Source organism: Triplophysa rosa, linkage group LG25 (genome assembly GCF_024868665.1).
Source record: "Triplophysa rosa linkage group LG25, Trosa_1v2, whole genome shotgun sequence".
NCBI classification, from domain to species: domain Eukaryota; kingdom Metazoa; phylum Chordata; class Actinopteri; order Cypriniformes; family Nemacheilidae; genus Triplophysa; species Triplophysa rosa.
Genome location: NC_079914.1, coordinates 11,715,486 through 11,740,961, shown reverse-complemented (window position 1 = coordinate 11,740,961; position 25,476 = coordinate 11,715,486). Strand labels below are relative to the sequence as shown.

At 37.4% G+C, this 25,476-nt stretch overlaps 2 protein-coding genes across 2 annotated transcripts in view; both read right to left on the bottom strand.

Moving 5' to 3' along the window:
- Positions 1 to 264: 264 nt before the first annotated feature.
- On the bottom strand, positions 265 to 1,465 carry LOC130548841 (uncharacterized). The gene is made up of 2 exons (XM_057325871.1): positions 709 to 1,465; positions 265 to 591 (listed from the first exon to the last, which is right to left on the bottom strand). The coding sequence occupies exons 1-2, from the start codon at positions 1,216 to 1,218 to the stop codon at positions 418 to 420; spliced, it is 684 nt and encodes a 227-aa protein (XP_057181854.1). The 5' UTR covers positions 1,219 to 1,465; the 3' UTR covers positions 265 to 417.
- Positions 1,466 to 1,709: 244 nt separating this feature from the next.
- Positions 1,710 to 25,476, bottom strand: part of lrp1ba (low density lipoprotein receptor-related protein 1Ba) — a 185,657-nt gene continuing 161,890 nt past the window's right edge. Inside the window, 23 exon segments of the mRNA XM_057325867.1 lie at positions 1,710 to 2,905; positions 3,235 to 3,339; positions 3,971 to 4,121; positions 4,514 to 4,604; positions 5,533 to 5,609; positions 7,233 to 7,346; positions 9,468 to 9,572; positions 9,750 to 9,924; positions 10,917 to 11,078; positions 12,132 to 12,296; positions 13,117 to 13,242; positions 14,007 to 14,180; positions 15,034 to 15,150; positions 15,675 to 15,781; positions 16,167 to 16,390; positions 16,485 to 16,726; positions 17,115 to 17,234; positions 18,895 to 19,029; positions 19,313 to 19,453; positions 19,523 to 19,645; positions 19,998 to 20,120; positions 23,160 to 23,292; positions 23,976 to 24,085. Coding sequence (XP_057181850.1) covers positions 2,765 to 2,905; positions 3,235 to 3,339; positions 3,971 to 4,121; positions 4,514 to 4,604; positions 5,533 to 5,609; positions 7,233 to 7,346; positions 9,468 to 9,572; positions 9,750 to 9,924; positions 10,917 to 11,078; positions 12,132 to 12,296; positions 13,117 to 13,242; positions 14,007 to 14,180; positions 15,034 to 15,150; positions 15,675 to 15,781; positions 16,167 to 16,390; positions 16,485 to 16,726; positions 17,115 to 17,234; positions 18,895 to 19,029; positions 19,313 to 19,453; positions 19,523 to 19,645; positions 19,998 to 20,120; positions 23,160 to 23,292; positions 23,976 to 24,085 — 3,161 coding nt within the window. The 3' untranslated portion in view covers positions 1,710 to 2,764.

Sequence of the window (25,476 nt, the reverse complement as noted above, 5' to 3'; positions counted from 1 at the left end):
TTAAACAAACAAGATCATATTAGACTAGAGTTAGAGCAAATAGCATTATGTCAAATGAAATGAACTCGCCCTGTAATATTATTTGTCAAGCCTAACAGCGGCAATTTGACACAAGCTTCTGGAATATGTTTGTGACTATTTTATCCTCAGATTATACATTTGCATGCAGATTAGACATTGTCTTTTAAATATTATTGTAATAGACTATGCGGTCAAATGTTTTTGCTACAGTTTTTTTTTTAAATTTTTTAGGTGGACCATATTCCAGCTTACTACATACATTGCCATCACCAGTGCAGGACATGCTGATATAGAGATCTACAGTTAAAAGATACATTAAATGCTACTGTTTTGTGCATTTGTATTCAGAAAAAGTGAAACGTCGTTCACTGAACACTGAACACGATTGATTTGAGGTTATATGTCATTTCTCATTGGATCCATCTCCGTCTCTGCAGTGCGTCTCTGTACTGTCTCTGCACTGTCCTGTTGTTCATTTCTACAGCATTTAAAATTTATCAGGCAGTCATAGACGCACACAAGAACAAATGTCACAGCGCAGAAGACAATGAGCAGAATATAACTGGCAAACTGGAAAAAGAAAAGACAAATGCATTTGTAATATAACTAAATCATTTATTTGAGTTATGACGTTTAAGTTTAATCATTTATTTGTATGAATGTATTTTTTACTTCATAATAATTTACCTGTGACCAATTGACTAAAGTTTGAGTTCGTAGTTGGAGTTCTCTACTTGCATTCACATCGGTGGGTTTACACCATTTCTTTCCCAGCACCTGATCATGAACATACACTCCATTCCAGTCTGTTTGACTGCAAGCGTAATAGTTGCCATCATATAGCACAAGAAAGAACCACACCACAGGTGGAATCAGACAGTGCAGGAACCTTTTAACACTCTCTCGGGAAGTTTCGTCGCACAGACACTCTCTATCACAATTCCAAGACTTGACTTTACAACCACACGGCCTTAACCATAAGAATATTAAAACAAAGGCAAAGCAAGCAGGAGCGATTATGACCAGATTAGAAAGAGCATGATTCCACTCGATTCTGCATGGACATGAAAACTCCACATCCATCAAAGCCTCCAGTCCGATTAACAAACAGCTCAGTGGAAAAGATCTGAAAACTGCAGTTGAGGACAGCTTGGCCTTCAACTGCATTAACAAATCTTTCGTCAAATTTTGCGTCATGGTTCAAGGATGATTTCAATGGTCAAAGCAACAGACAGATTTACAAGATGCAGGTGAACTTTGTGGCTCAAATGAAGACAGATTCCTGTCAAATACAGTATTCTTCATGATTATTCAAATCAGCAGCTGGAGTAATTGAAATGAATGACTTTTTTATGCATAAACAACAGATTTTTAGAGCAAAAAAAGAAATGATTATTATACCATTTTAGACTTACCTGTACAGTATTTGCTCTCGTTTCCTGTGACGGGCTGTTGAACAACGTGACACCACAAAGGGCTTTGGACAGGTATTATCTTGTGATCTACAGTATATGGAAATGGTTTGTGATGTTATATAATGTCTCCGACAAACCCGTTAAACAAGAAAGATGATGCTAGACATAATTGTGTGCACATAATTGAATTAACTCCTTCACACTTGCAAATGGGTGCTTTTATAAAAACGTCGTGCATGTTAAAGTAATAACTACAACGCATTAGAAATGGCAAGAAAATCCATTTTATTTCATAGTCCTTGGTCCAAAATCACATTAGGTATATCTGTGTTTGAGTATTTCAACGATACGTTTCCTACACTCCCTTAAAACAGCAGCAACCGTGTGATTGCTCAGTGCAATATAACGCTTATGAATTATTACAGGATTCATCATTTAGAAAACAACAACACTTCAGTTTCCACCCAAAGTGAAGACGGACCAAATATACTGTATACACTTTTTCCGTATAAAACTTTGAACATTTAATACATTTCCAGAAAATACAAGCAAACCGGACGTACAAATCAACTATAAAATTATAAAACTTTCTCCGCTCTAGTTTGTACATTTGCACAGAGATTGTGTGTGTGTTGCCCCAACATCATGTCATAACACGAAGTGAAAGTCTTTATTTTATAGCCCCTGTAGTGCTAAAAGGTATTTATCTGCAACAACTTTGAGTTGGTTTCGCTTTCGACTGCATATTTAAAGCATCCGAAAAATAACATTGATCTACGTAAACATAACAATATGAGAAACACGGAATCGATGAGAAATATAAAAATAAAATCTGTGACGTGAGCATACGATGCGTTTAAATATGTGTCTGTATCTTCTCGTACTGTTAAATATTAAGAGGCAACTTGGGAATATCTAGGCATTGGCGATCGTACCACCAACAGGAAAACATATACATACCGTGTACGTAAATAAACCTATATAAAATTCTCTTTACATGTCTTTAAATGTATATAAAGCCTTTCGAGATTGAGCAGCTGTGAAAGTCCGTTTCATTTTTTGTTTCGGTGTAGTGCATTTACAAAGTCACAAAGCAACCAAAAATGTTTAAAATAAAAAGACGTTTCAGCAGCCCACACTGCACAGGGAGCGACCGAACAAAACAACGTACGTAAAAATACGTCGTTTTGACGATACTAATAATGGAACAGAAAAGTGAGACAAGACCCAAAACGGATGAGTTAACCTGACGGAAAAAGTTCATCTTTGTGTTTTTAGATATTTTATACAGTTTGTATAAAAAAGAAGCAAGTCTTGGAAAAGCTGGGTTACGCCGCCGTTTCTCGAATCGTCGTTTCCAGTCTCTTTGGGAGAACGTCACGTCTTGTGTCGAGGTTGATGACCGGCTTTCGACAGTGCTGTCCGTCATGGTACATCTTTGTGTATATTGGGTTTGAATAGTTCATTGCCTGGAAAAGCAAAATGTTTTATTACATTTACCTAGCATGAGGGTACTAGATCAACTGCTATACAGGGAAACATTAGAATCAATTTTTAACCAAAAAAAATGTATTTTTTAAGTATTCTATATGCATTCATGCCACTGTCCAACACCTTCACAGTCTGAATTTTTCCTCCAGGCGTATGCAAACTAAAAAGTTTGCATTTATAATAAATGCGGCACATATTACAATTAAATTTCGGTCTGGTTTTCACACAGTTCTGTTGTGTGGTTGAGAAGATCATGCATTCATGCAAACCTCTATGTTTAAGGGTGTGAGAACGTCTGAGAGTTCACCTGTCCTGGAATGAGCTCCTTTGGAACGTTCTGGATAGGTAGAGTTTGTGCAGACAAAGGGTGTGCGGGTAAATTGCGAGGATCGCTGGATCTCACACACCAGCCCTGAAAAAAGCAAAAGAAAAATGATATTAAACTAAGCTCCAAATAATGTCCAATGTATTGTAAGCACTAAAATCTTTGAATGCCAGCACTATAATACGAACAAATTAAAATAGTAAATTAAACTAAATGTTGTTGGGGGATTCTGGGTGCTACCCAAATGAAATATAAAAGGGCAGAAAAAGTTTTGTTAGAGAAAGCAGTGATAATATTACTGTAATGAAAAATATAAAACTAAAACTGCTGCTCTGTTATGACTTTTGACACCCTCAATATTCTTGCGGCAAAGATATCTCCGCATAAATGTTGAAATGCTATAAAGACAAAATGTCCTGTTGGGATTTTGTCTAAATTAAAGTGAGTAAAAGAAATTGTTTTGTAGAAATGAGCCAAAAAACAATCACACTTTAAGGGCGATAAGAAACAACTGTATATCACCTGAGAAAATTGTTTGGTTTTAGCGCAAAATTATTTTTTAAAAACACAATCACGTGTCATTTAGTCGCCCTGAACTTTTACGACTCTTAATTTTTTTAATGCAATTCAAATTACACCCATACCATCATATCACTGATTTGATCAGTCAAGCACAGGAAGTGATGTCACGGACGTACAATTCCCAATGTTTTCCTACCTTATGAGGGTCGAGGGTAAAGCTGGGGTGAAGAAAGCTTCCCACGTCTACGTGATTGTCGTGGTCGACTTCGTACATGTTATACGACGGGTTCCCGATCTCCACGTTCAGGCCGCCGTTCGCCATGGGTTGCCTCTGCACCCGTTTGCCTCTGTGCAGAGATATTGTATATATCAAACGCAACCTCACAACAATTAGTACCTATGTTACGAGGCGGCTAGTTCATATTCGGATTATTTTCGGACGTTTTCGTGTGGTCTGTTATGTTTAGGGGTGGGGTTAGAGGAGGGAAGTGTTGCTTTTTTCCTAATAATCGCACATAGATTCATACGAAATAGCCACATGGTAAAATAGAATTCCCGTGGGATCAGGCTAATACTTCACGTACTGTATGTTTTAAGTGGAAATCACAGAAGCTACAGCACATCAACTGAATGCTAAAACTGGTTTGAGAGACTCTCCAGGGCTGCGTCAACAAATCACATTTGCAATTCTGTGATTAAACATCTAATCCTATCTCACACAAATGATTTGTTTGTTTACCGTTGACGTCTTTTGCAAATAAGGAGCCCCAGCGTAACAGCGGTGATGATGAATACCAGAAGAACCAGGGGCACTACGATGGCGATACTTCCTGCAAATAACAAAACATAAGACATAAACATATTCTGACAAAACATGTTTGTGTACATGTGTATTTAATTAACAAAAATGACCAATAAGTACCTCTCTAGTGTTATTTATGAAATTAAGTTAAGATTCGTTTTTCAACATGCAAAATATGGATGTACTATTGCGTACATTTGGGTAATAACATTAAATATGATTTCTCCATTCCACCACTGCTAACCCTAAAAGACTGCAGACACCCTCGCGAGCTGTTTTACGACGATGCTAACCTCTCTTAACTAACACATATAGACATCTGCCGCTGAAATGGCACGGAAGGTACGTCCTGAAATGTCAGCCCTCGCCCCACACAAATGAAATGACCTAACTGTCTGAAAACAGACAGCGGACGTCACTATAGGTGAAGATAATCAGACAAAAGGGCAGAATAAAGCTGTGTGTGATCTCTTCTGACCGATAACGTAGACCTTAAACCACCTACAAGCATAAAACTCAGGCCTAATTGTAGACGTGTAAATTGTAGAAGACTATAGCTCCCCGTGCTACTGTATTAGGTTTATAACCATCTTCAGCTGTTTAAAGTACACACAATAAGTAGGCTGAAGATGGTTATAAACCATAAAAGTATTGAAATAATGTTACTTTAATGCTTTTAACTGTTGTTTTGTATTAAATTAGCTGATGTGATGATTGTTATCTGTTCATTTTCATCTATCTCCAATACAGAGTTAATATTCATTCGGCCAGTTGCAGGGTCTCCATCTCGATGCGGCACCAACATTTAACAATTTTAAATATGTTCTAGCTTATCAAATATGAACTACTCTCTGAAAGATATGCAGTATATTTAAGATATTTTTCAAGGTCCCCCTTTTCAGGCCCCCCCCAATTTTTTCTGCCCCCTTTTGAACTATGTTGAATAAGACACTCACTTCCATTGAAGTTTTCTGAGCGACTGGTTTTGGTGGCCGGTCTCTCGCACTGTGTACCAGACCAGTTTGCTGAGCACCTGCGAAAAGATGAAAAAACAACTACAAATCTGTCTTTGTTGCTACCAGAAACAGGAAATGTTTTTAGAACTGACGTTGGCTAATTTTGGCTAATGTTCTCTAAAAGTTGTCTCAAAGTTATCAGTCATTATTCATACATTGTTATGAGAAATGACATTTTTCATAACTTAAAATGAACGTTGGCAAAACGTTCTTAGAACATTTTTTTTGTTGCTGGTTAAAAAAACCTTTAAAAAAAAACAAGAGAATTATTTTCTAAAAGCATCAGGGTATCACAGTATATCATGGTTTGATTATGTTTTTGACTCATTATTTACATTTTAGTTTATTATATTTATTTTTAAAAATGTCGATGTTGATTTAGGTTGTGAAAAGCATGGCAACACTGACCCTCAAGCATGGACCATCAAATTATTAATGATAAACGCACAATACACCAAAGGGCGAGTTACAGGATTATTCTCACTGTAAACACATGCAGTGTGTGTGTTTCTCATCCCGAGTTCAAGCGGCATGCATCCACAGCAGTGATCTCTGGACATGAGAGATTAAGTGATTATGAAAGATGCTGGTGTGAATGAAACAATGTTTAATCCAATTTCCTGTGGACAGGGATTCTATTTCCTGCTGAGGGGTGCACGTGAACGCACAGCTGTCTGAGGAAGGTGACCGGAAACATCCAGCAAAAAAACACTGGGGTAGGAAGATAAAATGAACTAAATGAACGTAAACATCTGGGACACTTTCCAAAAACATGGTATGAAGCAGGACCTGCATGTCTATTTTTGTCAACAAATATTTAGCGAAATGAGTCGAATAACTTTCAAAGAATGGTGATTTATTGTTCTTATATGAGATTGTACCAGGATTTTTATATAGTGATAAACATTTAATGACGTTCAAAATAAGTTGAATTTATTGAAATGTATAAAAAAAACTACATACAGAATAAAATATAAATCTGTATAGAACTAATTGAAAAATTTGCCCAAACTGATTGATCACTAACAAACTAAATGTTGATTTATAGCTAATGATAAAGTTGTATTTCTCATAAATTAAAAATAATTACAAATCAATGTATTTTTCCTTAAAATATCTTTAAAAAGGTTGAAAAGTTGGGGTTTAATAAATGTAGTCAACGCAACATTTATAAAACTTTAAAAAATGTAATGTCATTATTGTTTCGCTTTTATTTACAATGTTGTAGTTTTTACATAAATATGTAGGTTAAAAAAATCAATAACAAAATAATAATGTTATATTTGAAAAAGTTAAGTAAATTAAAGCTTAAAAATAATGTAGAGAAATTAATGAATAAATAATAAAAAATAGTGTATTTATAACACAAAACAATAAGTTCTAAATGCAGCAAAAAAGTTACAATTAAAACAATAATAAAAAAATTAAAAATAAATCAATGTGAAGTTTGTCCTCTACATGTGTCAGTCTGTAAATTTTAAAACGTATGAAATCCCACTCATGCCAAACGTGTCCATAGAGACACAACGTGGCGTTTAGTTGCCGTTTGGCAGCGTTTGCGGCCGTGCCGGAGACATGCTGGTGGTGGCGGATGGAATTATGGGAATGTTCTGAAAACTGAATAGACTGGGAAGACCTACTTGCAACGGGGTTTGTTATAGGCGATGAGGGAACAAACGCCCTGGTTCTGACAGTAGTGATCGCAAGGGTTCGCTCTCTCGTCGCACCTCGGGCTTTTAAACTCGGACGGGCAACTGAGGAAAACGCAATGAGATGAAAAACACGTGAGGAAAAGAAAAAGAGGCCACACACACACAGAGCAAGCAGCTGTCCTTAAGATAAGAGCAAGGACCGACGAAGACAACATTATTTTTGTATAATGTTCACTGGCCATATATAAATGCACAAATTGTTAGTTTTGTGGTAGCAAGATTATTATAGTTTACTTAAACTAAAACATTTTATTTTAAATATAAAAACTTTTTTGTTAAGTAAGACCAAATTAAGTATCGACCTATATATTATTTTTAACACTTGAAATGAAAGATGAAAATGAGAAATGCTGCGTCAACAGTAAACTAAAATACGTCTGAAGCTAAAATTATTAACTAAACAAATAAAAAAATTAACTAAATTAAAAATAAAATTGCAACATAACAAACATAACATAATAAATAAATAAATACAAATAAATAAACAATAAAAGGTCAAAAGCACATAACAGAATGGCTAAAAAAGAAACTATTTTTACATATTCAGTTTTTCATGTTAATTTTAAAATATTAATAAAACTAAAAACAAAACTATAATAACTGCGGGGAAGTATGTAAAGTTGGGTGGTTGTTTAAAACATGGAGTGAAAGTGCAGGAATGAAACGTCACAAAACAAAACTTATCAAGAGATAAGTCGAGATAAACACAAACACGCCATCTAAATCTCCTCTCATTTAATACAAAATAAACAGTGGCTCCAGGGATTTAAACTGCAACGTGTCGTCAAAACGAGCTCTGATAAAATGCTGTTTGGAAAATAAAATAACCAAAAATCCAGACGAAAGACAAACAAAAGTTTTTGATGGGGTGATGTGAAGTCAAATATGCCTATTCATGTAACACGCTCATTTTCCCAGGTAATCTCTAAACGTCTGGTCACCGCCTGTTTCTCATCATTACCAACCTCTCACCTCCAGGGACAAAAGAGGAAAAACAAGACTGAATCATCTGCATGCAAATCGATTCGTTCTCGAGGGGCACAATGGAGCTGTCGGCCCATCAACGGTGAGCGGGGATGAAAAAGAAGTGGAATATGAAGACCAGGTGTCGCGGTTAAGCCTCTAAAGAACCCGTGTCTATCTTCTGCGGGATTTTCACCGACTGTAAAGGAATCACCGGGGCCCTTTCAATGATTTTGGCTTTGTTTGGCTCGAAGATTGCGATGCATGCCGAAAGCGGGAGGCGGGCGTGAATATTGTCTGGGTTTTATTGTGTGTGGAAGTGGACGGTAAAAGCTCCATCACCGAGGAATTCACAAGGACCGAAACTCAAATAGTTTCAGGCGGATGAAACATTTCCACTAGATTCACTTTACGATTATCTGTCATCAAATACGGTCTAAAAAAACGTACACAAACAACGGCTCCGCCACTTCATCTCTCGAATAATGTTTCAAGCAAACATGTTTGTGTAAAGGATACAAACATTTGTTGTTGTAGGTCAAATAGTTGAGAAGAAAGCACGGCTAGCATTCAGATGCTAAGAAACAGAAACTCACAACAATTCGTAACTAGTTTTCTATTAAGTGGCTAATTCGCATAGCGTAAATTCGTAAAATCTTTTTGTACGTTTTAGTTCGATCTGCATTTGTATAAACTCAAACCAGCCACGTCGTAAAATATTTAAAAATGAAACAGGCTGGTTTAAAAGGTTTTTAATGGCTTATTGTGAATCATTTACGAAGATACGCAAATAATAAAAAGAGTAATCGCATTAAAATAAATGAGCCAAACTCGAACCTTAAGGTGTGCTACACCACTGCACCACGGCTCTGACATCACCTTTTGATGCTTTTCACTGAATCTCTTTCTATTTTCCTCCGATTTCTATGATCGCTTTCGCCGCGTGCCTCTAATATACGAATAAAGACTTGGAAATAAGCGTCAGATTATGGACCCCCGCTGTGATAATTCACTCCTTCTCTCTAACACCTCGTTCTCTCCCGCTCTCCTTCACGAAACATTCATCCAGCCGACTCAGACGGGCAGAAAAAAGCCATTAAAGCGCATGCTCTCGTTGCCGGAGGGAGCAATTTAAAAGGAATGAATCTAAATAACGACAGGCAATTTGTTGCCATAGAAAGCTATTAAGAAATTACTCACTGACAGAAAGGCAGGCCCGTCTCCGGGTCGAGGTGGCAGGTACCGTCATTATAACAGTATCCGTCGCACAACTGACAGCTGGCTGCGATTCTGCCGTTAGTACAGCTGTAAACACACACACAGAGACAAATACACACAGAGCTTCAGTCATTTAATCTGATCTGATCTCTATATATTAACAAATACAAAATCTGAATTGCATGCATAGCTACTGTAAACAAACACAGTTTACAAGTATTTAATAACTGAAACAACAGCAATCATAAACTGCCAAATACACACTTGCAGGCAACATCACCGGTCTCCTCGTCGGCTATACACGGGGCACCTCGGCAGCGAAGACATCGGTCCATCTCGCACTTCGGCCCCTCGTAGCGGGTGGGACAAACACACTCCACGTGCCCGGAGCTGGACAATGTGCAGGCCTTAGAGTTCACACAGTAATGATGACAAATATCTGTGATTGGAGAGAGAGACGTCAGATTATGAATGCATAAAGTTTTAAATGGGATATTTGATGTCTAAAATTTTCACAATATATGAAATATTTGGTGAATGTCTTCACAGTAACTAAACACTCTCTGTAGGGCTGTCAAACGATTCATCGATGTCTACATAATATTTGTCTGTGTTAATATTTGTCTACTTAGTATTTGTCTGTGTTCATTAATTTTGTATTTATAAACACACACACATACACGTGTGCATATTTAGGAAGTATTTACATGTATTTATTTATATTTACCAGTCATTTAAATTATATATAAATGTTTATTCATTTTTATATTTGATATTTCATTTAATATGCACATTGCACAGACATATATTTTGTAAACACATACTTTTATTCTGGATGGGAATAATCGCGACAACATGAATTAAAAAAATGTAAATAAATTTGTTATCAACGTAAAGCTCAAAATATATACTCGCATGAAAGAATCTATTTACAATCAATGTCAATAGAGCTTAAAACATAAACAATGTGTAGAAAATATTGACAAATATTGGGCAAAATAGTCTTTTAACTATATTTTATAACTATTTTTTATAATTATATTATTTACATTTTTTAGCAAAAGTTAAAAAACAAATGACGTTATATTTTTCTGTATTGAATGAAATATAATCGGCAGTTTTCTCAGAAATGCGATGCTGGCTTAGATTTCAGGCCAATAAGAATGCGAATTTACGGAGCGTAAATGAAAACTCTAGTAGCAAATTTATCAACCATAAATTGCCAAAAGGAAGCTTGGAAAAAGGTTAAAATTTTTGTCATTTTTAGAGTTTTTATAGTGTTTTTCTTCTTTCTCACTGTGCATTTTTCTTTGTTTCTTGAATCTTAGCGTTCACATTCTTACTGGCACAAAAATAATCCCATTGCATAAATCTTACAGCATGCACATCATTTAACTTTTAACATGTAGCTTGCAGTACACTGTAACTCACGGTGCTGGCAGCGGTCTCTGGTGTACTCCGCCAGACAGTGGCACGTGGGTTGGTTGCCCAGGGTCATGTCGCACGTCCCTCCGTTGAGACAGTAATCGTCGCATACGCGTCGCTCACACAGCGGGCCAGTGAAACCCAAAGCGCAACGACACGTGGGCTTACCTTCAGTGAGAGAAACAAGAAAAAATACACACTGTTTTAGTGTGGGTTTAGTGAGGACCGGATCATGGCCATATGGGGTCCAAGGCCATTTGTATTTGGGACTCTAGGTTTCAAAATACGTTCGAGATACTCACAAATACTCATAGACATTCTTGAGGTTATATTTATGTTGTAAAAAGCGTGTATAGTCACTCAGTTTGACCTAAAAGTTTTTGCCTCCAAGTATGTGCCGCACCGAGACTGAACCCAAACTCTTAAAGTCATTAGCAGACGTAAAAAACCCCAGAAAAAATAAACTCATAACATCATTTCTAATCTAAAAACAACATCATCTGCAAACTAATTTCTTTTATCAAAATACGAAAAGAGCCTTTGCTATCTTAGACAACATTCTGGCTGGAATTTGCTTGTTTGAGTTACTGTGACATAAGCACGCCAGGATTTGCGAGACGATACATCTGTTGGGCAACGATTTTCTATGTGCACATGTTCAGCGCACATTCAGAGCTGAGGGATATTCTGTTCTTCTGCTGGTGGTCCATCTGCCAGCCTGTGCGAACGACAGGTTTTGATGTAGAGAAGCCAATAGAAACAATTCCTGCCTGTTTCTGAGACATGAAACATGTTCGGGTTGAATTTTGTCCAAATTTTAGTCCCTTCTAAAATATTCTTCGGTATTATGACTCAAAACAGGGTCCGGTACGAAATTTGACAAAATTTCGTTAATTTGCTATAAATTGTTAAAAGATCAACTTGTAGTGCCTTCAGACGTTCTTGAACAAGTAATACTGTATGTTAAGACACGCCATGTTGGGAAACCGTATGCGAGAACGTGTGTCAGGAGAATTTGTATAGCACTATAAATGATTGCAACTATTGTCACTATTCCCTGTGAAATTATAAAATGCTGTAGCTTGACTTAGCAAATAAGGAAACAGCCGAGTTTGTAATAAAATGCTAAATACTTACAAGATTATTAGTTACATAGATAACAACAAGATAACAACAAGACTACGCAAGATAACAACAAAACTAAAAGCAAACAGCGCCTACCTAGTGGCGAACCCGTGCATGTGCCTCCGTTCTGACAGTAGTCCTTACAGTGGCTGATCTCACAGCGCTCCCCGGAATAATTCGGCCAGCAGAAACAGCGCGACTCACCGCGCTCGTTCGTCAAACATCGCCCGCCGTTCTCGCAGGCTGGACGGCAAAGGTCGCCTACAACAAAACACACAAACATACAGTATGTTTAACTAGCTAAATGCAGTCGCCCACTGACCGCTGAATGTTGACGTTACAATAAACACAGCTGTATACACTGGAATCACTTCGACGTATTAAATTCAGAACTGTTAAATTGCATGCATTTCCAGGACACATCTATAGAAACTGCCTTGTCAAAACATTTGAACAAGGATTGCACGATATTGAAAACGAGATAAGCGATAAGAAAATGCTGTTTGTAAAATATATTTAAATTATTATTATATAATTAGTAAATTCTCAATATAAATTTTAAGAGTTAAATATTTAAAAAAATTGCACATTATATAACCAACATACATATTTTATATTTTTTCTGGGAAAAGAAAACACTATTGCAACAGCCATGTTTTTCTTTTCCAGTAAAATCTGACAATTTCACTGCAAATATACATAATGCGATATTTATGTAATATGCGATGTAGCTGCAATTTTTAAATACAAATCAAAGCGTTTTTAGTGTTTTATACTGTTGTTTCTCAATATAAAGATCTTGTTTATCCTCGGTCTGTCTTCGGTCTATTTGTCTTCAAAGAACAACCAAATACACGAAATATAAACGAAAGGTTTATAATGGACGTATGTTTAAAACACTAGTCCACTCATTTAAAGCCTGTGTGCTGTGTGTGGCTAAAGGGCCTTCAATTCTATAAAAACACTTCAGTCAAACTCATTGAGGTGTAACGTGCGAGTTTGACACGAAGCGCCTGAGGCGGCTCTGCCGTTCTGTTCGAGGTGTAAGGGCACTCTGCCCAGCGTGTTTTGACAGAGGTACCTGAGATGTTGCTGTCTGCGCAGGTCCTGTTCACCAAAGTTTTTCCCTCAGGACATACGCAACTGGCACCGCTGGGGTTCAGAAGGCAAAGGAACGGACAATTCAGCTTGGCACAGAGGTTCGAGACTGAAAGAGAGACATAATTCACATAATATGTGTCAGTTTACTCATATGCATAATTAATAGTTCATTTTTTTAATATAATTCAATTATAATATTTGATATGCAATGGTTTGGGTTTGGTTTAATATTTAGGTTTGCTTGAACGATAATACTTCTTTATATATGATAACCGTTCGGTTGGGCAATGTGTGATGCATTGCTTGTTTGTTTGTTCAGGTTTAGCTTCTCTTAGCTTTTGCAGGTTGTATTGAAGACCATAAAGGTTTTCACTGTAAAAACACATCAGGGTGAGATGACAGTTCCCATTATACAGCACACAGACAAACAACACGGGCAAAGATCCATCCCGCCTCCCTTCTAACAGACGGAAGGAGATCAGTGGGGTATAAAGAACAGAGGACAAGAAAGAGAGAGAAATCGAATGGCACGTAAAGCAAAGCAAAGCAAAGCAAACGAAAGAAGACAGAGAGATGAAGGGCTGGAGGTCACAAAAGGTGTTGCGAAAGAAACAAGGAAGATAGACTCAGACAATTTAAAGCTACAAACTGTAACTTTTGCCAAAATATCACCTATATTTTACATTTATATTTCATTGTTTGATTGTGATAATAAGCTACCATTTTGCAAGTTTCAAACTCACCGTCCAATCAGATTTCAACAAAATGAAAATGAACAATTCTTGAATTGTCTTCTTGGCAGTGGCTTTAAGATACAAAACCTTTAATTGTATAGTTGAGACACATTTGAGACGTATGATGGAGACTCACCCTCTTGTTGTTTGTACCGATGGAAGACCAGGATGCTGGACGCTCTCTCCACACCCAGCATGAGCCTCTCGGCGGGAAGCATCCCGTATTTGTGAACTCTGAAGACGTCATGTTTCATCCCGACTCCGTAGATGTAGTCCTCAAACACGTCGATTCGGAAGGGTTGAGAAATTCCTGGAACGAAACCAAGACAGACAGAAATAAGTCTCATTGGTTGTCGTGGGTTTTGTAACCACTAGAACCAATAAGATTCAAAAGATGAGATTCGTTGAGCCCTTGTGCGGCCATTTTGAGTGAGAACACTGATGATCCTGTTTACACCCAAAATGTGACTAAATTAGCGCAAAATATTCATCAAAATGTCATTCTAGAGTGAGCTGTCTCTTTAAATAGTAATGGCTGGTTTAAAAATGTAAAATATAGCACAAAGCTATTCTGTAGCACAACTCAACAAAAATACGTTTCTGAGGCCCAGAATCAACAAACAGGAAATCTGCATGATGAATAGATCCAACATGGCAGATAAGAAAACTTTCAATTATAAATACACAAATATTTTTACATTTTATATATTTTAACAGTGAAATATTCAGTATATATACACAAATACTCAAATATACACAAATTTCATTATATCTATCTTACCAAACATTTGCAATGCATTTATATTACAGCTAGAGTATGGTTTTATACGCTTTGTTAGCAGGCTAACATCAAACTCAATAGACTTTTTGCTAGCAAAACTATTTGTGTAGTTGCTGCCTATGTAATCCAGTCATAAGGTTTCACTTCACTGCTTGTGATGTTGGCTTTAAAGGAAGCTCTCTAGGAGGCAGACAGCATGGCACGTCCGAACGACGGTTAAGTTTCAAAAGCATTCAATAATTCCTTAACTCTTTAATACTTTCTTTCTAACCATCCAATCAGGGTCTAAGTGGGAACCTGAATGAAAAATCTCACTGAAAATCTCAAAAACATTTTTACTATACAGTAGTACAAATACTGTACACAATACATGCAAACTTACCATCTCGACTACTAACAGCCACCAGCGAATCAGAGCCATCGAAACGCACGCTGCCGATCTGAGAGAGCTCTGAATCTGCCCAGTACAGCCGCTGGTTATAATAATCGATCGCAAGTCCTATAAAGACAGAGAATTGTCACAGAACCATGTAATATGTGAAAACATTATTGTTTGATTAATTGAGCTTAATTGAGAATATTCTTATTATAAACAAAGTACTTCTATAAAAAACTGTTTATAGACGATTTGTCACATTAACAAAACATTTGGATTTTATTCATTCATAGAAAATACATACAATTATATTTATAATATCGGAAATCTAATAAAATATAGTCACTCTTGGCTAATAAAAACATTCGCATCCCATAACTGAACAGATAATAAACAGATATAGTGAAACTTTAAGATGTTTTTCCTGTTTTTGCTGTCAACCCACAGAAAGGACCTTGGGAGTACTTGGAGAGGTGTTTTTGTGCTTTGCATTTTAATTGAGTGAAAGACACATTTTTTAGAAATGTTTCAGTTTTTAGCATAACATATGGCACATTTTTCCTCTGACAGTTTCTGAGTCACACGTTTCAAACTAGAGAATATTTAATAGAAATCAGTGTTAGGATTTTGGCGTCTCATAATCTCACCCGTGGGCCTTCGCAAGTTCCTTTCCAGCAAGATGCGACGCAAAGACCCGTCCATGGCAGACTCTTCGATGTGAGACTGGTCGCCAATAACCGTCCAATACACCATTCTACAGAAAGAAAAATGACAGACAAACATTGCCTGAAGAGTCAGGACTGTACCATGTTATTTCATTTTAATATAACAAAATGAATTCAAAACATACAAATAAAATATTTACGAATAATATACAGACCCTATATACACATTTTAGTATATAGTCTTAAGAACCTTTTCCACTATAAAATTTTGCACAGAAGCAATCTTTCATGGATGTAAAAGATGATTGGCCAAGTTTATCATTTAAAGTCATTAGCTCATTCAAGCTGGTCCAACCTGGTCTAGATGTATATAGTAGACCACTCAGACCACCTTGGACCAGCAACCAACCAGCTCACATATTTTAAAAACCATCTTATCCACTTTAAGCTTTAGTCTTATCTCATACCACTTACCCTCGTACGGGATTAACGGTGATAGCGAAGGGTTCCCCATCGATGTCCGTGATGAGTCTGGTGCAGTTTGGGCCACCCAGTTGTCCAACATTGATGGAATATCGTAGTCGTCTCCAGTGTGCCGTGTAGTAGCTGAACCAGTGCATTCTGGAGTGATCGGTCCAATAAATATTCCCAGTTACCCAGTCTGCAGAAATATCCCTCGGTCTCCTGAAGTCTGGACACTGAAAATACAGAATGTAGTTAAGTTTTAAAAAAGTATCACAGGGGACCCATAACATATTTTGTATGTCTATAATAAATCTGTTATTGACTTACTATGACTCCACTGTTGGACGAGATTGGACTTCTGTCTTGCAGGTCTCTGTAAAACATTCCTCCGGGGTTAAACTGTGTGGCCCACACAAACTTGTGATGATGAAACAGAGCGTCCATTCCGATGATGCGAGCGCTGTCTGAGATACGGGCGAGTGGCGTGTGTCCGTGAGTTTGGTTGTACGGATATACGAAACTCCGGATTTCCGTGTCGTTGGCCACATAGAGGACCTGATCCTCCGGTCCTGATCAAAAAGATAAAAGTGTCACCAAAACTAACTAAATCAAATGAATCCAAAACGAACGAAATGAAACCAAATTAAACCAAACCAAATGAAACCAAAACTAACCAAATGAAACCAAAACGAACCAAATGAAACCAAAAGAACCAAAACGAACCAAATGAAACCAAAACGTACCAAATGAAACCAAAACGAACCAAATGAAACCAAAACGAACCAAATGAAACCAAAACGAACCAAACGAAACCAAAACGAACCAAACGAAACCAAAATGAACCTAACCAAATAAAAACCAAAACTAACCAAAACAAAACAAAACAAAGCAAAGCAAAGCAAAACAAAACAGCAGATTTCTGAAATGAATATATAATAGAATAAAATAGAAATATACCTTTTGTGATGCATTCTCTGTTTATGTCTTTAAAGTTTCGGTCACAGGTGCACTTGTACGACCCTTTGGTGTTGGTGCAGTACTGCGAACAAGTGCCAAACAGCAAACACTCATCGACTTCTGATGAGAGAGAAACACATCCGTCCATCAGGCTCTTCGCTCCCTCAACCAGTGACATTTTTAACAACGCTGTAGGGATGACGCTTGTTTAGGCTGTTAGGGATTACAGAGGAATTTTCTTTATCTGCGTTGCCGGAGTTCGAGTTTGTGTCAGGAAGATGACCCTGAAGCGACCGCTGGCATACGGCTGATGGCTTAAAGCCTAAGTCATAACTGAATACAGAGAGACCTTTCCATTGGACTGTCTATTTGATGATAGATGACAAGAAATGTGTACTGGGGCAAAACCTACAATGACTATAAAAAGTATTTGGATAGTAAACATCACTGTAAAGGAAAAAGTTTAAACTGTGTCAACTTAAAGTGACAGTTCACCCAAAATAAAATGTACCCTCATGCTATTCAAAACTTGTATATGCCTCTTTTTTCAGTAGAACACAAAAGAAGATATTTTGAGAAATGTCTCAGTTGTTTTGGGTCCATACAATGAAAGTCAATGAGGATCAGTGTTGTTTGGTTACCAACATTCTTCAAAATATCTTTTTTCTTGTTCTGCAGAAGAAAGAAAGTCATACAGGTTTGGAATGACATGAGAGTGAATAAATAATGAAAGAAATGTCATTTTTTCATTTTCAACTCCAACAAGCAGATGATCTAACGCAATGAAACTCATACATTTCCTTTATCGTACGATTTATTATTTTGTAAATCTGCTCCTGCAGAAGACGTTTACAAGTGGAAATGTCTTGTTGTATAAATGTTTCATAGATCATTATAAGAGTCTAGCACACAAGAAGAAAAATGATCCCTTTATTAATCCCATCATCCATCATCCAAAAACTTCGCAACACTCTTCATTTTAATATATTAACGTGTTCAAGTTTATCTCACTGTACCCGCAAAGGAACCACACTTCAACAGTAAACATCTTTGGTTGACTTTGCTGTAAATTTACTCAATAAATTTTCATCAATACACATCTAAACATCCCACAACCCACTAGAGGCAGCAGAGCAAATTCATTTGTTTGTGTGATTCCTTTCAGAGCAGTCTATGTACTGTGTTAATGTACGGTACAATACGTCTTAAAGGGAAGAAGAAGAAGTATACATTTCTTTGTTTTAATAAACACAGAGAAAGATATTTGGAATAATGCTTGTAACCAAAACAGTTATTGGCCACTTAGTAGGAAAAATTACAATAGCAGTTAATGGTGCCCCAGAACTGTTTGCTTCCCTACATTCTTCAAAATATCTTCTCTTGTGTTCATCAGTACAAAGACGTGATGTATACAGTCTGAGGAAATGATGACAGATTTTTCACACAAAGGAAGATATTTGGAAGAATGTCAGTAACAGAGCAGATCCTCCATTTACTGCCATAGCAGGGAAAATAAATACTATGGGAGTCGAGATCTGTTCGGTTACTGACATTCTTCCAAATATCTTCCTTTGTGTTGAGCAGAACAAAGAAATGTAGACAGGTTTGGAACAATCTGAGGGCGAGCAAATGATGACAGAATTTTCATTTTTGGGCAAACCGTCCCTTTAACAGAACATAAAAAAACATGTCAAAGTATTAGACCTGTCAATCATTCCTGCAGTACAAATGTGGCTAAACGGCTTTAAACATCAATATTTCTGACACACACAGTCTCTACCTTCACATTGCCTGGTCTTCTGGTTCCTCTGAAAACCTTCTTTGCATTGACAGACTGAAGGCGTTTTTGTATGGTTGCAAAACGCGTCATCTCCGCACAAGTCCGGTCGCTCTCGGCAAACGCCTTCTGCGGAATCTGTAACCGAAAGAAGTTCAATGCATGCGCACTTATTTAAAAAACAAACGTGAACGCTTTGGTTATCCAGCAATAAAAATGTTTTAAATAAGAACTTTTATTTTTATTTAGATATTTTTTTATTTATAAATAAAAGTTTTTGTTTTTATTTTGTTTATTTAACTTTTTGTTAAATTGCGCACAGTCGGAACTAAGGCATTGCTCCAAGAAGGAGACAACGATGCGACTCTCAAAACACAGAATCATGGGTGAATTTAGAAACAATGCAAAAGTGTGCACTTACGAGATTTGCATTCGCGCTCGTCCGAGCCCCCATCTTCGCAATCGTCAAACAGATCGCACTGCAGCTCGGCCGCGACACATCGCTGGTTGGAACAAGAGAACTCGGACTTTCCACAAGGTCTCGACCTTCTGACCACCTCCACTGGAGAAACAAAAATATCAGAGTCATATAAAGAGAGGAAAAACAAAGCGAAGAACAAAAATGTCATACCGCATTCGTCTTCATCCGAATTGTCGCCACAATCGTTCGCTGCATTGCAGATTTGTTCGGTCCGCAAACACACCTTGTCATTCCTGCAGCGGAAAGGTCTGTTCGGGGGACACGCCGACTTTCCTACGGGGCCACATACAAACGCATAATCACAACATCATTTTGTTTTGCGAGTTTGTTTGGATGAGTGTTCAAATGATACTATGAAAAACAATCCGGACCGTGTTACATGCGTCACCAAAACCACCTAAAGCTGCCAAGATAAACGCCTACACAGTATGTTGTGTTTACACAGCGTCGCAAATCTTTTCATTTCAACGTGAATGTTGTGTCGCAAAGGGTTTAGAAAAGCAAAGATCCAACAAGTGATCAAAATTTGGAAATATTCGCTGATGCATTTGGCTCTTTCTGCGAAACGCTCCATCAAAGCTCAAGTGTATAGACATCTCGACAACAACAACAAAAAAAAACATACCACACATGTCAGCATCTTCATCTGAATTGTCTCCACAGTCATCCTCGCCGTCACACAACCAGACCAGCAGCTTACACAGCGTGTTGTTGCACATGAACTCGTCTGCACGGCACGTCAGCGAACCTGCCAACGTATGTTGAAGGACAGTCAAACAAATGAGATTGAAATCTATCTGGATTAGTTTGTAGATATGCATATTTTCACACAAGGTCATTCTTTGTGTATTCGTATAAAACGTAGCTTTATTCAAAAGGATTGATGTTTTGCTGGCGAGGGACATTTTTGGTTTCCTTTTCTCAAGTGACAAAAGCACTTTGTAACCCTGAAGATATTTTAGGCTCCAATTTAGCTTAAAATCACGCTTCAGGTACAGTGAAATAAAGCATTACGGCTGTGCGAAGACAAACTAAAACGACCGTCCCCCAAAAGGATGAACCGAGGTCAGCTTTTGTGCTTTCTTTTTTAAGGCTCAAGTTTGGATGTCAGCACAGAAAGCTGGCGTCCCATCAGCGTAAAGAGGCCGTTAAACTAAGAGCTTTGCTTTTCAGGAATATAGCGGCTTTTCTCGCCCCGAAGCCTCTCTTTTTTATTTGGTCTGAGAGAGAGAGGGGGTTTTATAGCAGGTGTCTGACAGAAATGGACATTAATATCGCAAAGCTGCCTTGAATAAAACATCATGATCATCTGTGGAAAAGAGCAACACGGAAGGGTGAACACGGAAGATGGAAATATCTCCCAAAATATTGAGTTCATGATCATGCTTCGAGTTTCTCGAAAGTTTTGGAGGTTGAAAAAACCTGGAAAAATGCCCTTGGTGAATTATTATTTCAATTCTATCGAAAGTGAATGTAGGTTTATTTATGGTTATGTGTACGTTTATGTGTACCACCGTGGTTCGTTCTTTAGCATGTCTCCACATACAGCAGCACGACAAAAGATCACGTGAACTCGAAATTGTCTTTAATTTTTTTTTCATTTTACATTTACATTCCATCATAAAGTCGGCATTAAACAACATTTTTAAACGGCATTTTCCCCTATCGTGACATATATCTAAGTAAAAGGGCTTCTAAAATGAGAAAAAAATGTAGGCGGGACTTAATTTCATCCATCGGGAAGTAACTGGATCACCGGAAGTTGGGTGTGGATAACAAAATGGAGGGGCAGAAACGAGTCCCCGATAAGCCCCGCCCTTGCACCATAACTTGTGACAGGAAGTTGTTTCGAGGGGGGTTCGGAGGAGACATGAATTAAAAATAAACATTTATAAAAATTAAAAAACAATTATCCATAAAAAACAAGAATAGTACATTTTGTTTCATTATTTCTGGACTGATGCATTTGAATGGATGCTACAGAAATTACCTGCAAGATTGACATTATCATGGGGAAATATAAAAACTGGTTTAATGATAAAAACAAATATATATATATATATCTTTTCTTGTGAATAATATACTTCTTTTACTGAAATTCTTGTAGTAAAATTTTGAATGTCCCCCCAGGTTAATTATTTTAATATTTTTTTTGAAATGTTAACTGTTTAAAAGAGGTGAATAAAGCTAAATTATTTATATTCTTTATTGATAGATTTTTCATAATGTGATTTGTCCGGCATTTATTTTTATTTTGGATGTATGTTTTTGTAAGATATGTGGGAATTTGTTATATAATTTACTTTTGATTGTAAAGGATAAATATTGTTACTGTCTTTTTGTTATTCATCATTAATAAATGTTTTGGGGGAAAATAAATAAATAAATAAAATGGTGATTTCATGGTTTCACTTTAACCATCACCTGTTACATAAAGTGGCGACCAAACGAATGTAAAAAAAAATGTGATCTATATGGAGATATTACAATTAAACCCCAAAGACGACAAGAGTTTTAAAATCTTCCCTAAACTTTCAAATATTTATCCAGAGCCAGTCCAAAAACCGCATTCATGCAGCAAATGCATAATTTAATTACGACATGAAGTACGTTTTTCAATCTGATTAGACCAAATGAACAACATCGCCACACAACTCCATGCTGAAGGATGATGCGAGCGACAGCGCGGTTGGGAACAGATCAAAGGCATCCGATTCAGCAAAAACACCTGGGAGTCAGTCACAACAGAAGAGAGAATTGCGCTCTCCAAATAAATCCAGACAACACGCATATCCACTGACTCAGAGCTGTCTAAAAGAAACAAGAAATGTGACTCCATGTCGTACGATATCTGATACAACCACACAAGCAATTCAGAAGAAATGAAAAATAAATAAATAACATTTCAAAAGGAGGCTTCATCTTTGATGCAAACTCCTTCAAAGAGCCGCAGGTGTGCGACGGCCGCCGCACGTCTGCACAATAATATCAACAACGGCAATTTTTCAAAACACCGAAATTAGGCCTTTCATGTACTTGGTTGTCAGATATCAAGTGGCGACAGGGAACCTTTCATCCGTGCCAATTTTCGCAAATAAGGGGGAAATGACTGTTCTCGTGAGGCTGGGGATTTTTCGGGAGCTGCGGCACGTGCGTAAGGGTTGATCCGGCGTAATGTATTATTGAGATGAGGGAATGGAAATCGGGTTTGGAAAATCCCTGAAGTCTGTCATGGCGTGAGAGCGAAATTTAAGGGAACCGGCACAAATACATCAGCGAGTTGCTGGATGCTGAAAGCAGAGCATCTATCGCTTGGGTTGTGTGGTGTGATTTTGCTTGTCTGGCTGATGTAACCGTTACATTTTGTTAACGTGTCATTTGTGTATAACCTGGATATCGTACGTTGGAATAAATGACTGGAAATTCTGTGGGGTACAACATAACCAACAGTGAAAATCTGGGATTTGGGTACATTCTTTAATAAAGACGAATTATTAGGTTTTGCACTTTACTCCTATACCTACCAGTACAGAAAAATGGAGATATACCAAGAAAGTCATTTTTATTAATCATGGAAACTATAAAATGTTGCATTGACTTTGGCAAGAACGCAACGTCTTCATTAGACTGTTAAGGCCCTGTTTACACCTGGTATTAAGATGTGTTTTGGTCGATCAGATAACAAGGTGTAAACGGGGAGTGAACCGTTTTAGACTTGTCCACTTTTGACCACTTCCAGAGGTAGTTGAAAATGCATCCGGACTGCATAAGGAATTTCGGCGCATACCTTGTTCACAGTTGTCCTCGTCGCTTTGGTCCAAGCAGTCAAAGACTCTGTCACACCTCCAGCGGGCCGGAATGCAGTGTGCCCGATTACGACACAGAAATTCGTCTTCCTTACACTCCTGGATACAGTCAACCTATACGAACACACCAAACAAACATACGTACGTACGTTTGCTACTGAAAGCTACAGATTTCTACTATTTTTAAATGCAGTTAATGACAACTACAACAGAGTCACCCCTAAAGAACAAATTTAACAGATAACTTTTAGCATTTTTAAGGCTAATTCTAATTCCAATCCCAAACCAATTGTCAACGGCACGGCCTCCTCATTTCAATAACTCAGCTGACTGATTGGTTGAATTAAGAGACGTGTCCCCTTTAGCAATGACCTTTAACCATTCACTGCTGCTGAAATTGCTTTTTATATATAATGCACGTGGCTAGAAATGCGGTCCGGGCTCTCTGGAAAAGTGGTCTGTTCTAATGGTCCTTATTGGGACAGGCAAAGCGAGTTGAACTATTGACATTGCATTATGAGTAAGGATGTAATTAAACTGCAGTCCCTGAAGAACAGACTGAAGAAACAGCCCGGTGATATCTTACAGAGTAAAAACAATAGTAATAGCAAGCATTGTTGCGTCACACGTAAGACTGGGTACGCGATTGCATCATGACCTGTTATTTTGTTGTACCAACGTTTCCTGCATTGTTATTCAGTAGTGTCTGTACCCAGCTGCAAAACAAGTTTGTATCCTGCATTTGATCGTGATACAGTGAGATATAATGGATGTGTTTGTGCGTGCACCCAGCTGACCTCATCGGATCCGTCAGAGCAGTCGTTCTGGCCGTCACAGCGCTGGCTGGCCGACACGCACCCCCCTCCGACGCAGACGTACTCATTCAGACCACAGGACGTCGGCCGAGCTGCATGCACAGTCACGCAATAATGGCTCATGTTAGACAAGACATCTATAAACCTTAAAAAATACTAAATATTTCTTGACACAAGAGCACGGTGTTACGAGAGATCAGGGGTCATGAACTAACATGCATTCAAGAGCTCAGATCCAGAGATAATTGAAAAAAGACCAAAACAATCTAAATACAAACACAAAACAAACATACAACAAACTTAAAGATGAACATGCTCCCGTCAAAATTTTCGTTCGTTGAATGCTCAGATATACAATAACAATGTTTTTCAATTCAATTCAAATAAAGCAATTTGATTAATTTAATTTAATCTAAAAAGAACTAAAATGAATTAAAATGGCCTTCTATGGTTTCGTTTTTGAACCTTTACACCTCACCTTCAGTAATCTTAAAAACGTCACTATATAGCCGTAATGTTAGTTTACATTCTAAATATTTACTTACATTATTGCCTTATTTATTAACAATAAAACGATAAATACTAAACTAAATAAAACTTAACAAAATAAAACTAACAAACAAAACTAAATTGATGCTAATATCAAACTAAATAATTATTTATTAAAATAAATAACTATGGTTGTCACGATATCAGATTTTTTTCCTTCACAGTTATTGTGGCCAAATGAATTTCAGCTATCACGGTATGCATTTTTTTAATATAAAAATGAATGTTTTCGGTGGAATTCATAATTAATTTAAAATTCAAGTGTAAGGATTAGAGAGAGAGTTTGTAACCACAGAAGCTTTAAATGGGTGCTAAATTATTTACGATATTATCATGTGTATTAACAAAATAACGACAATTCAATTTTACAAATCTGTCCAAGGACACCTTGCAAAACTTTGATGGGATAATATACTGCTTCCTCGAAGCCTCTGAATGGTACACGTGACTGTCTGCTGAAGTCTGAAATAATCTGCGGTGCGATTTCGGCCACTAAGAGCTTTTGGGAGACTTGACTGCATTTCGTGAAGTGCTTCGGCCACATAAATATTCATTTGAGGAAGAAATTCCCTCGACTTGCCTCGAGTCGCAGGGAAAGAGAAAAAGAGGTGGAGAGAGACGTCAGAGCTAGAGCGTTCTGAATGCATCTCAGCGGTCTTCACGATAAGAATAACTCACGTAGCGTTCGCTGGAGGGGGTGTCCTCAGGTACCCTGCGCAGGGCCCACAACACTAAAATATTCAAAAAGGTTTGTGGGGCACACACCCCCCCAAAAAAGAGAAAAATACTTGAAAACTCTTGGGGTTAAAGTAACCACTGCATTATTCTGGTTGGCTTGTATTTTGCAAGTTTCAAAAACAAATGAATAATTTCATTTACATTTTTGGTCATGTTGAATGTTTTTAGTGATTGATGCAAGCACAATATTAATTCA

Coding starts and splice junctions, on each gene's coding strand:
- LOC130548841 (XM_057325871.1), bottom strand. CDS start 1,218: ATGACGCAAAATTTGACGAAAGATTTGTTAATGCAGTTGAAGGCCAAG. Junction 592..708: donor CTTTAGTCAATTGGTCACAG/GTAAATTATTAT, acceptor TTCTTTTTCCAG/TTTGCCAGTTATATTCTGCT.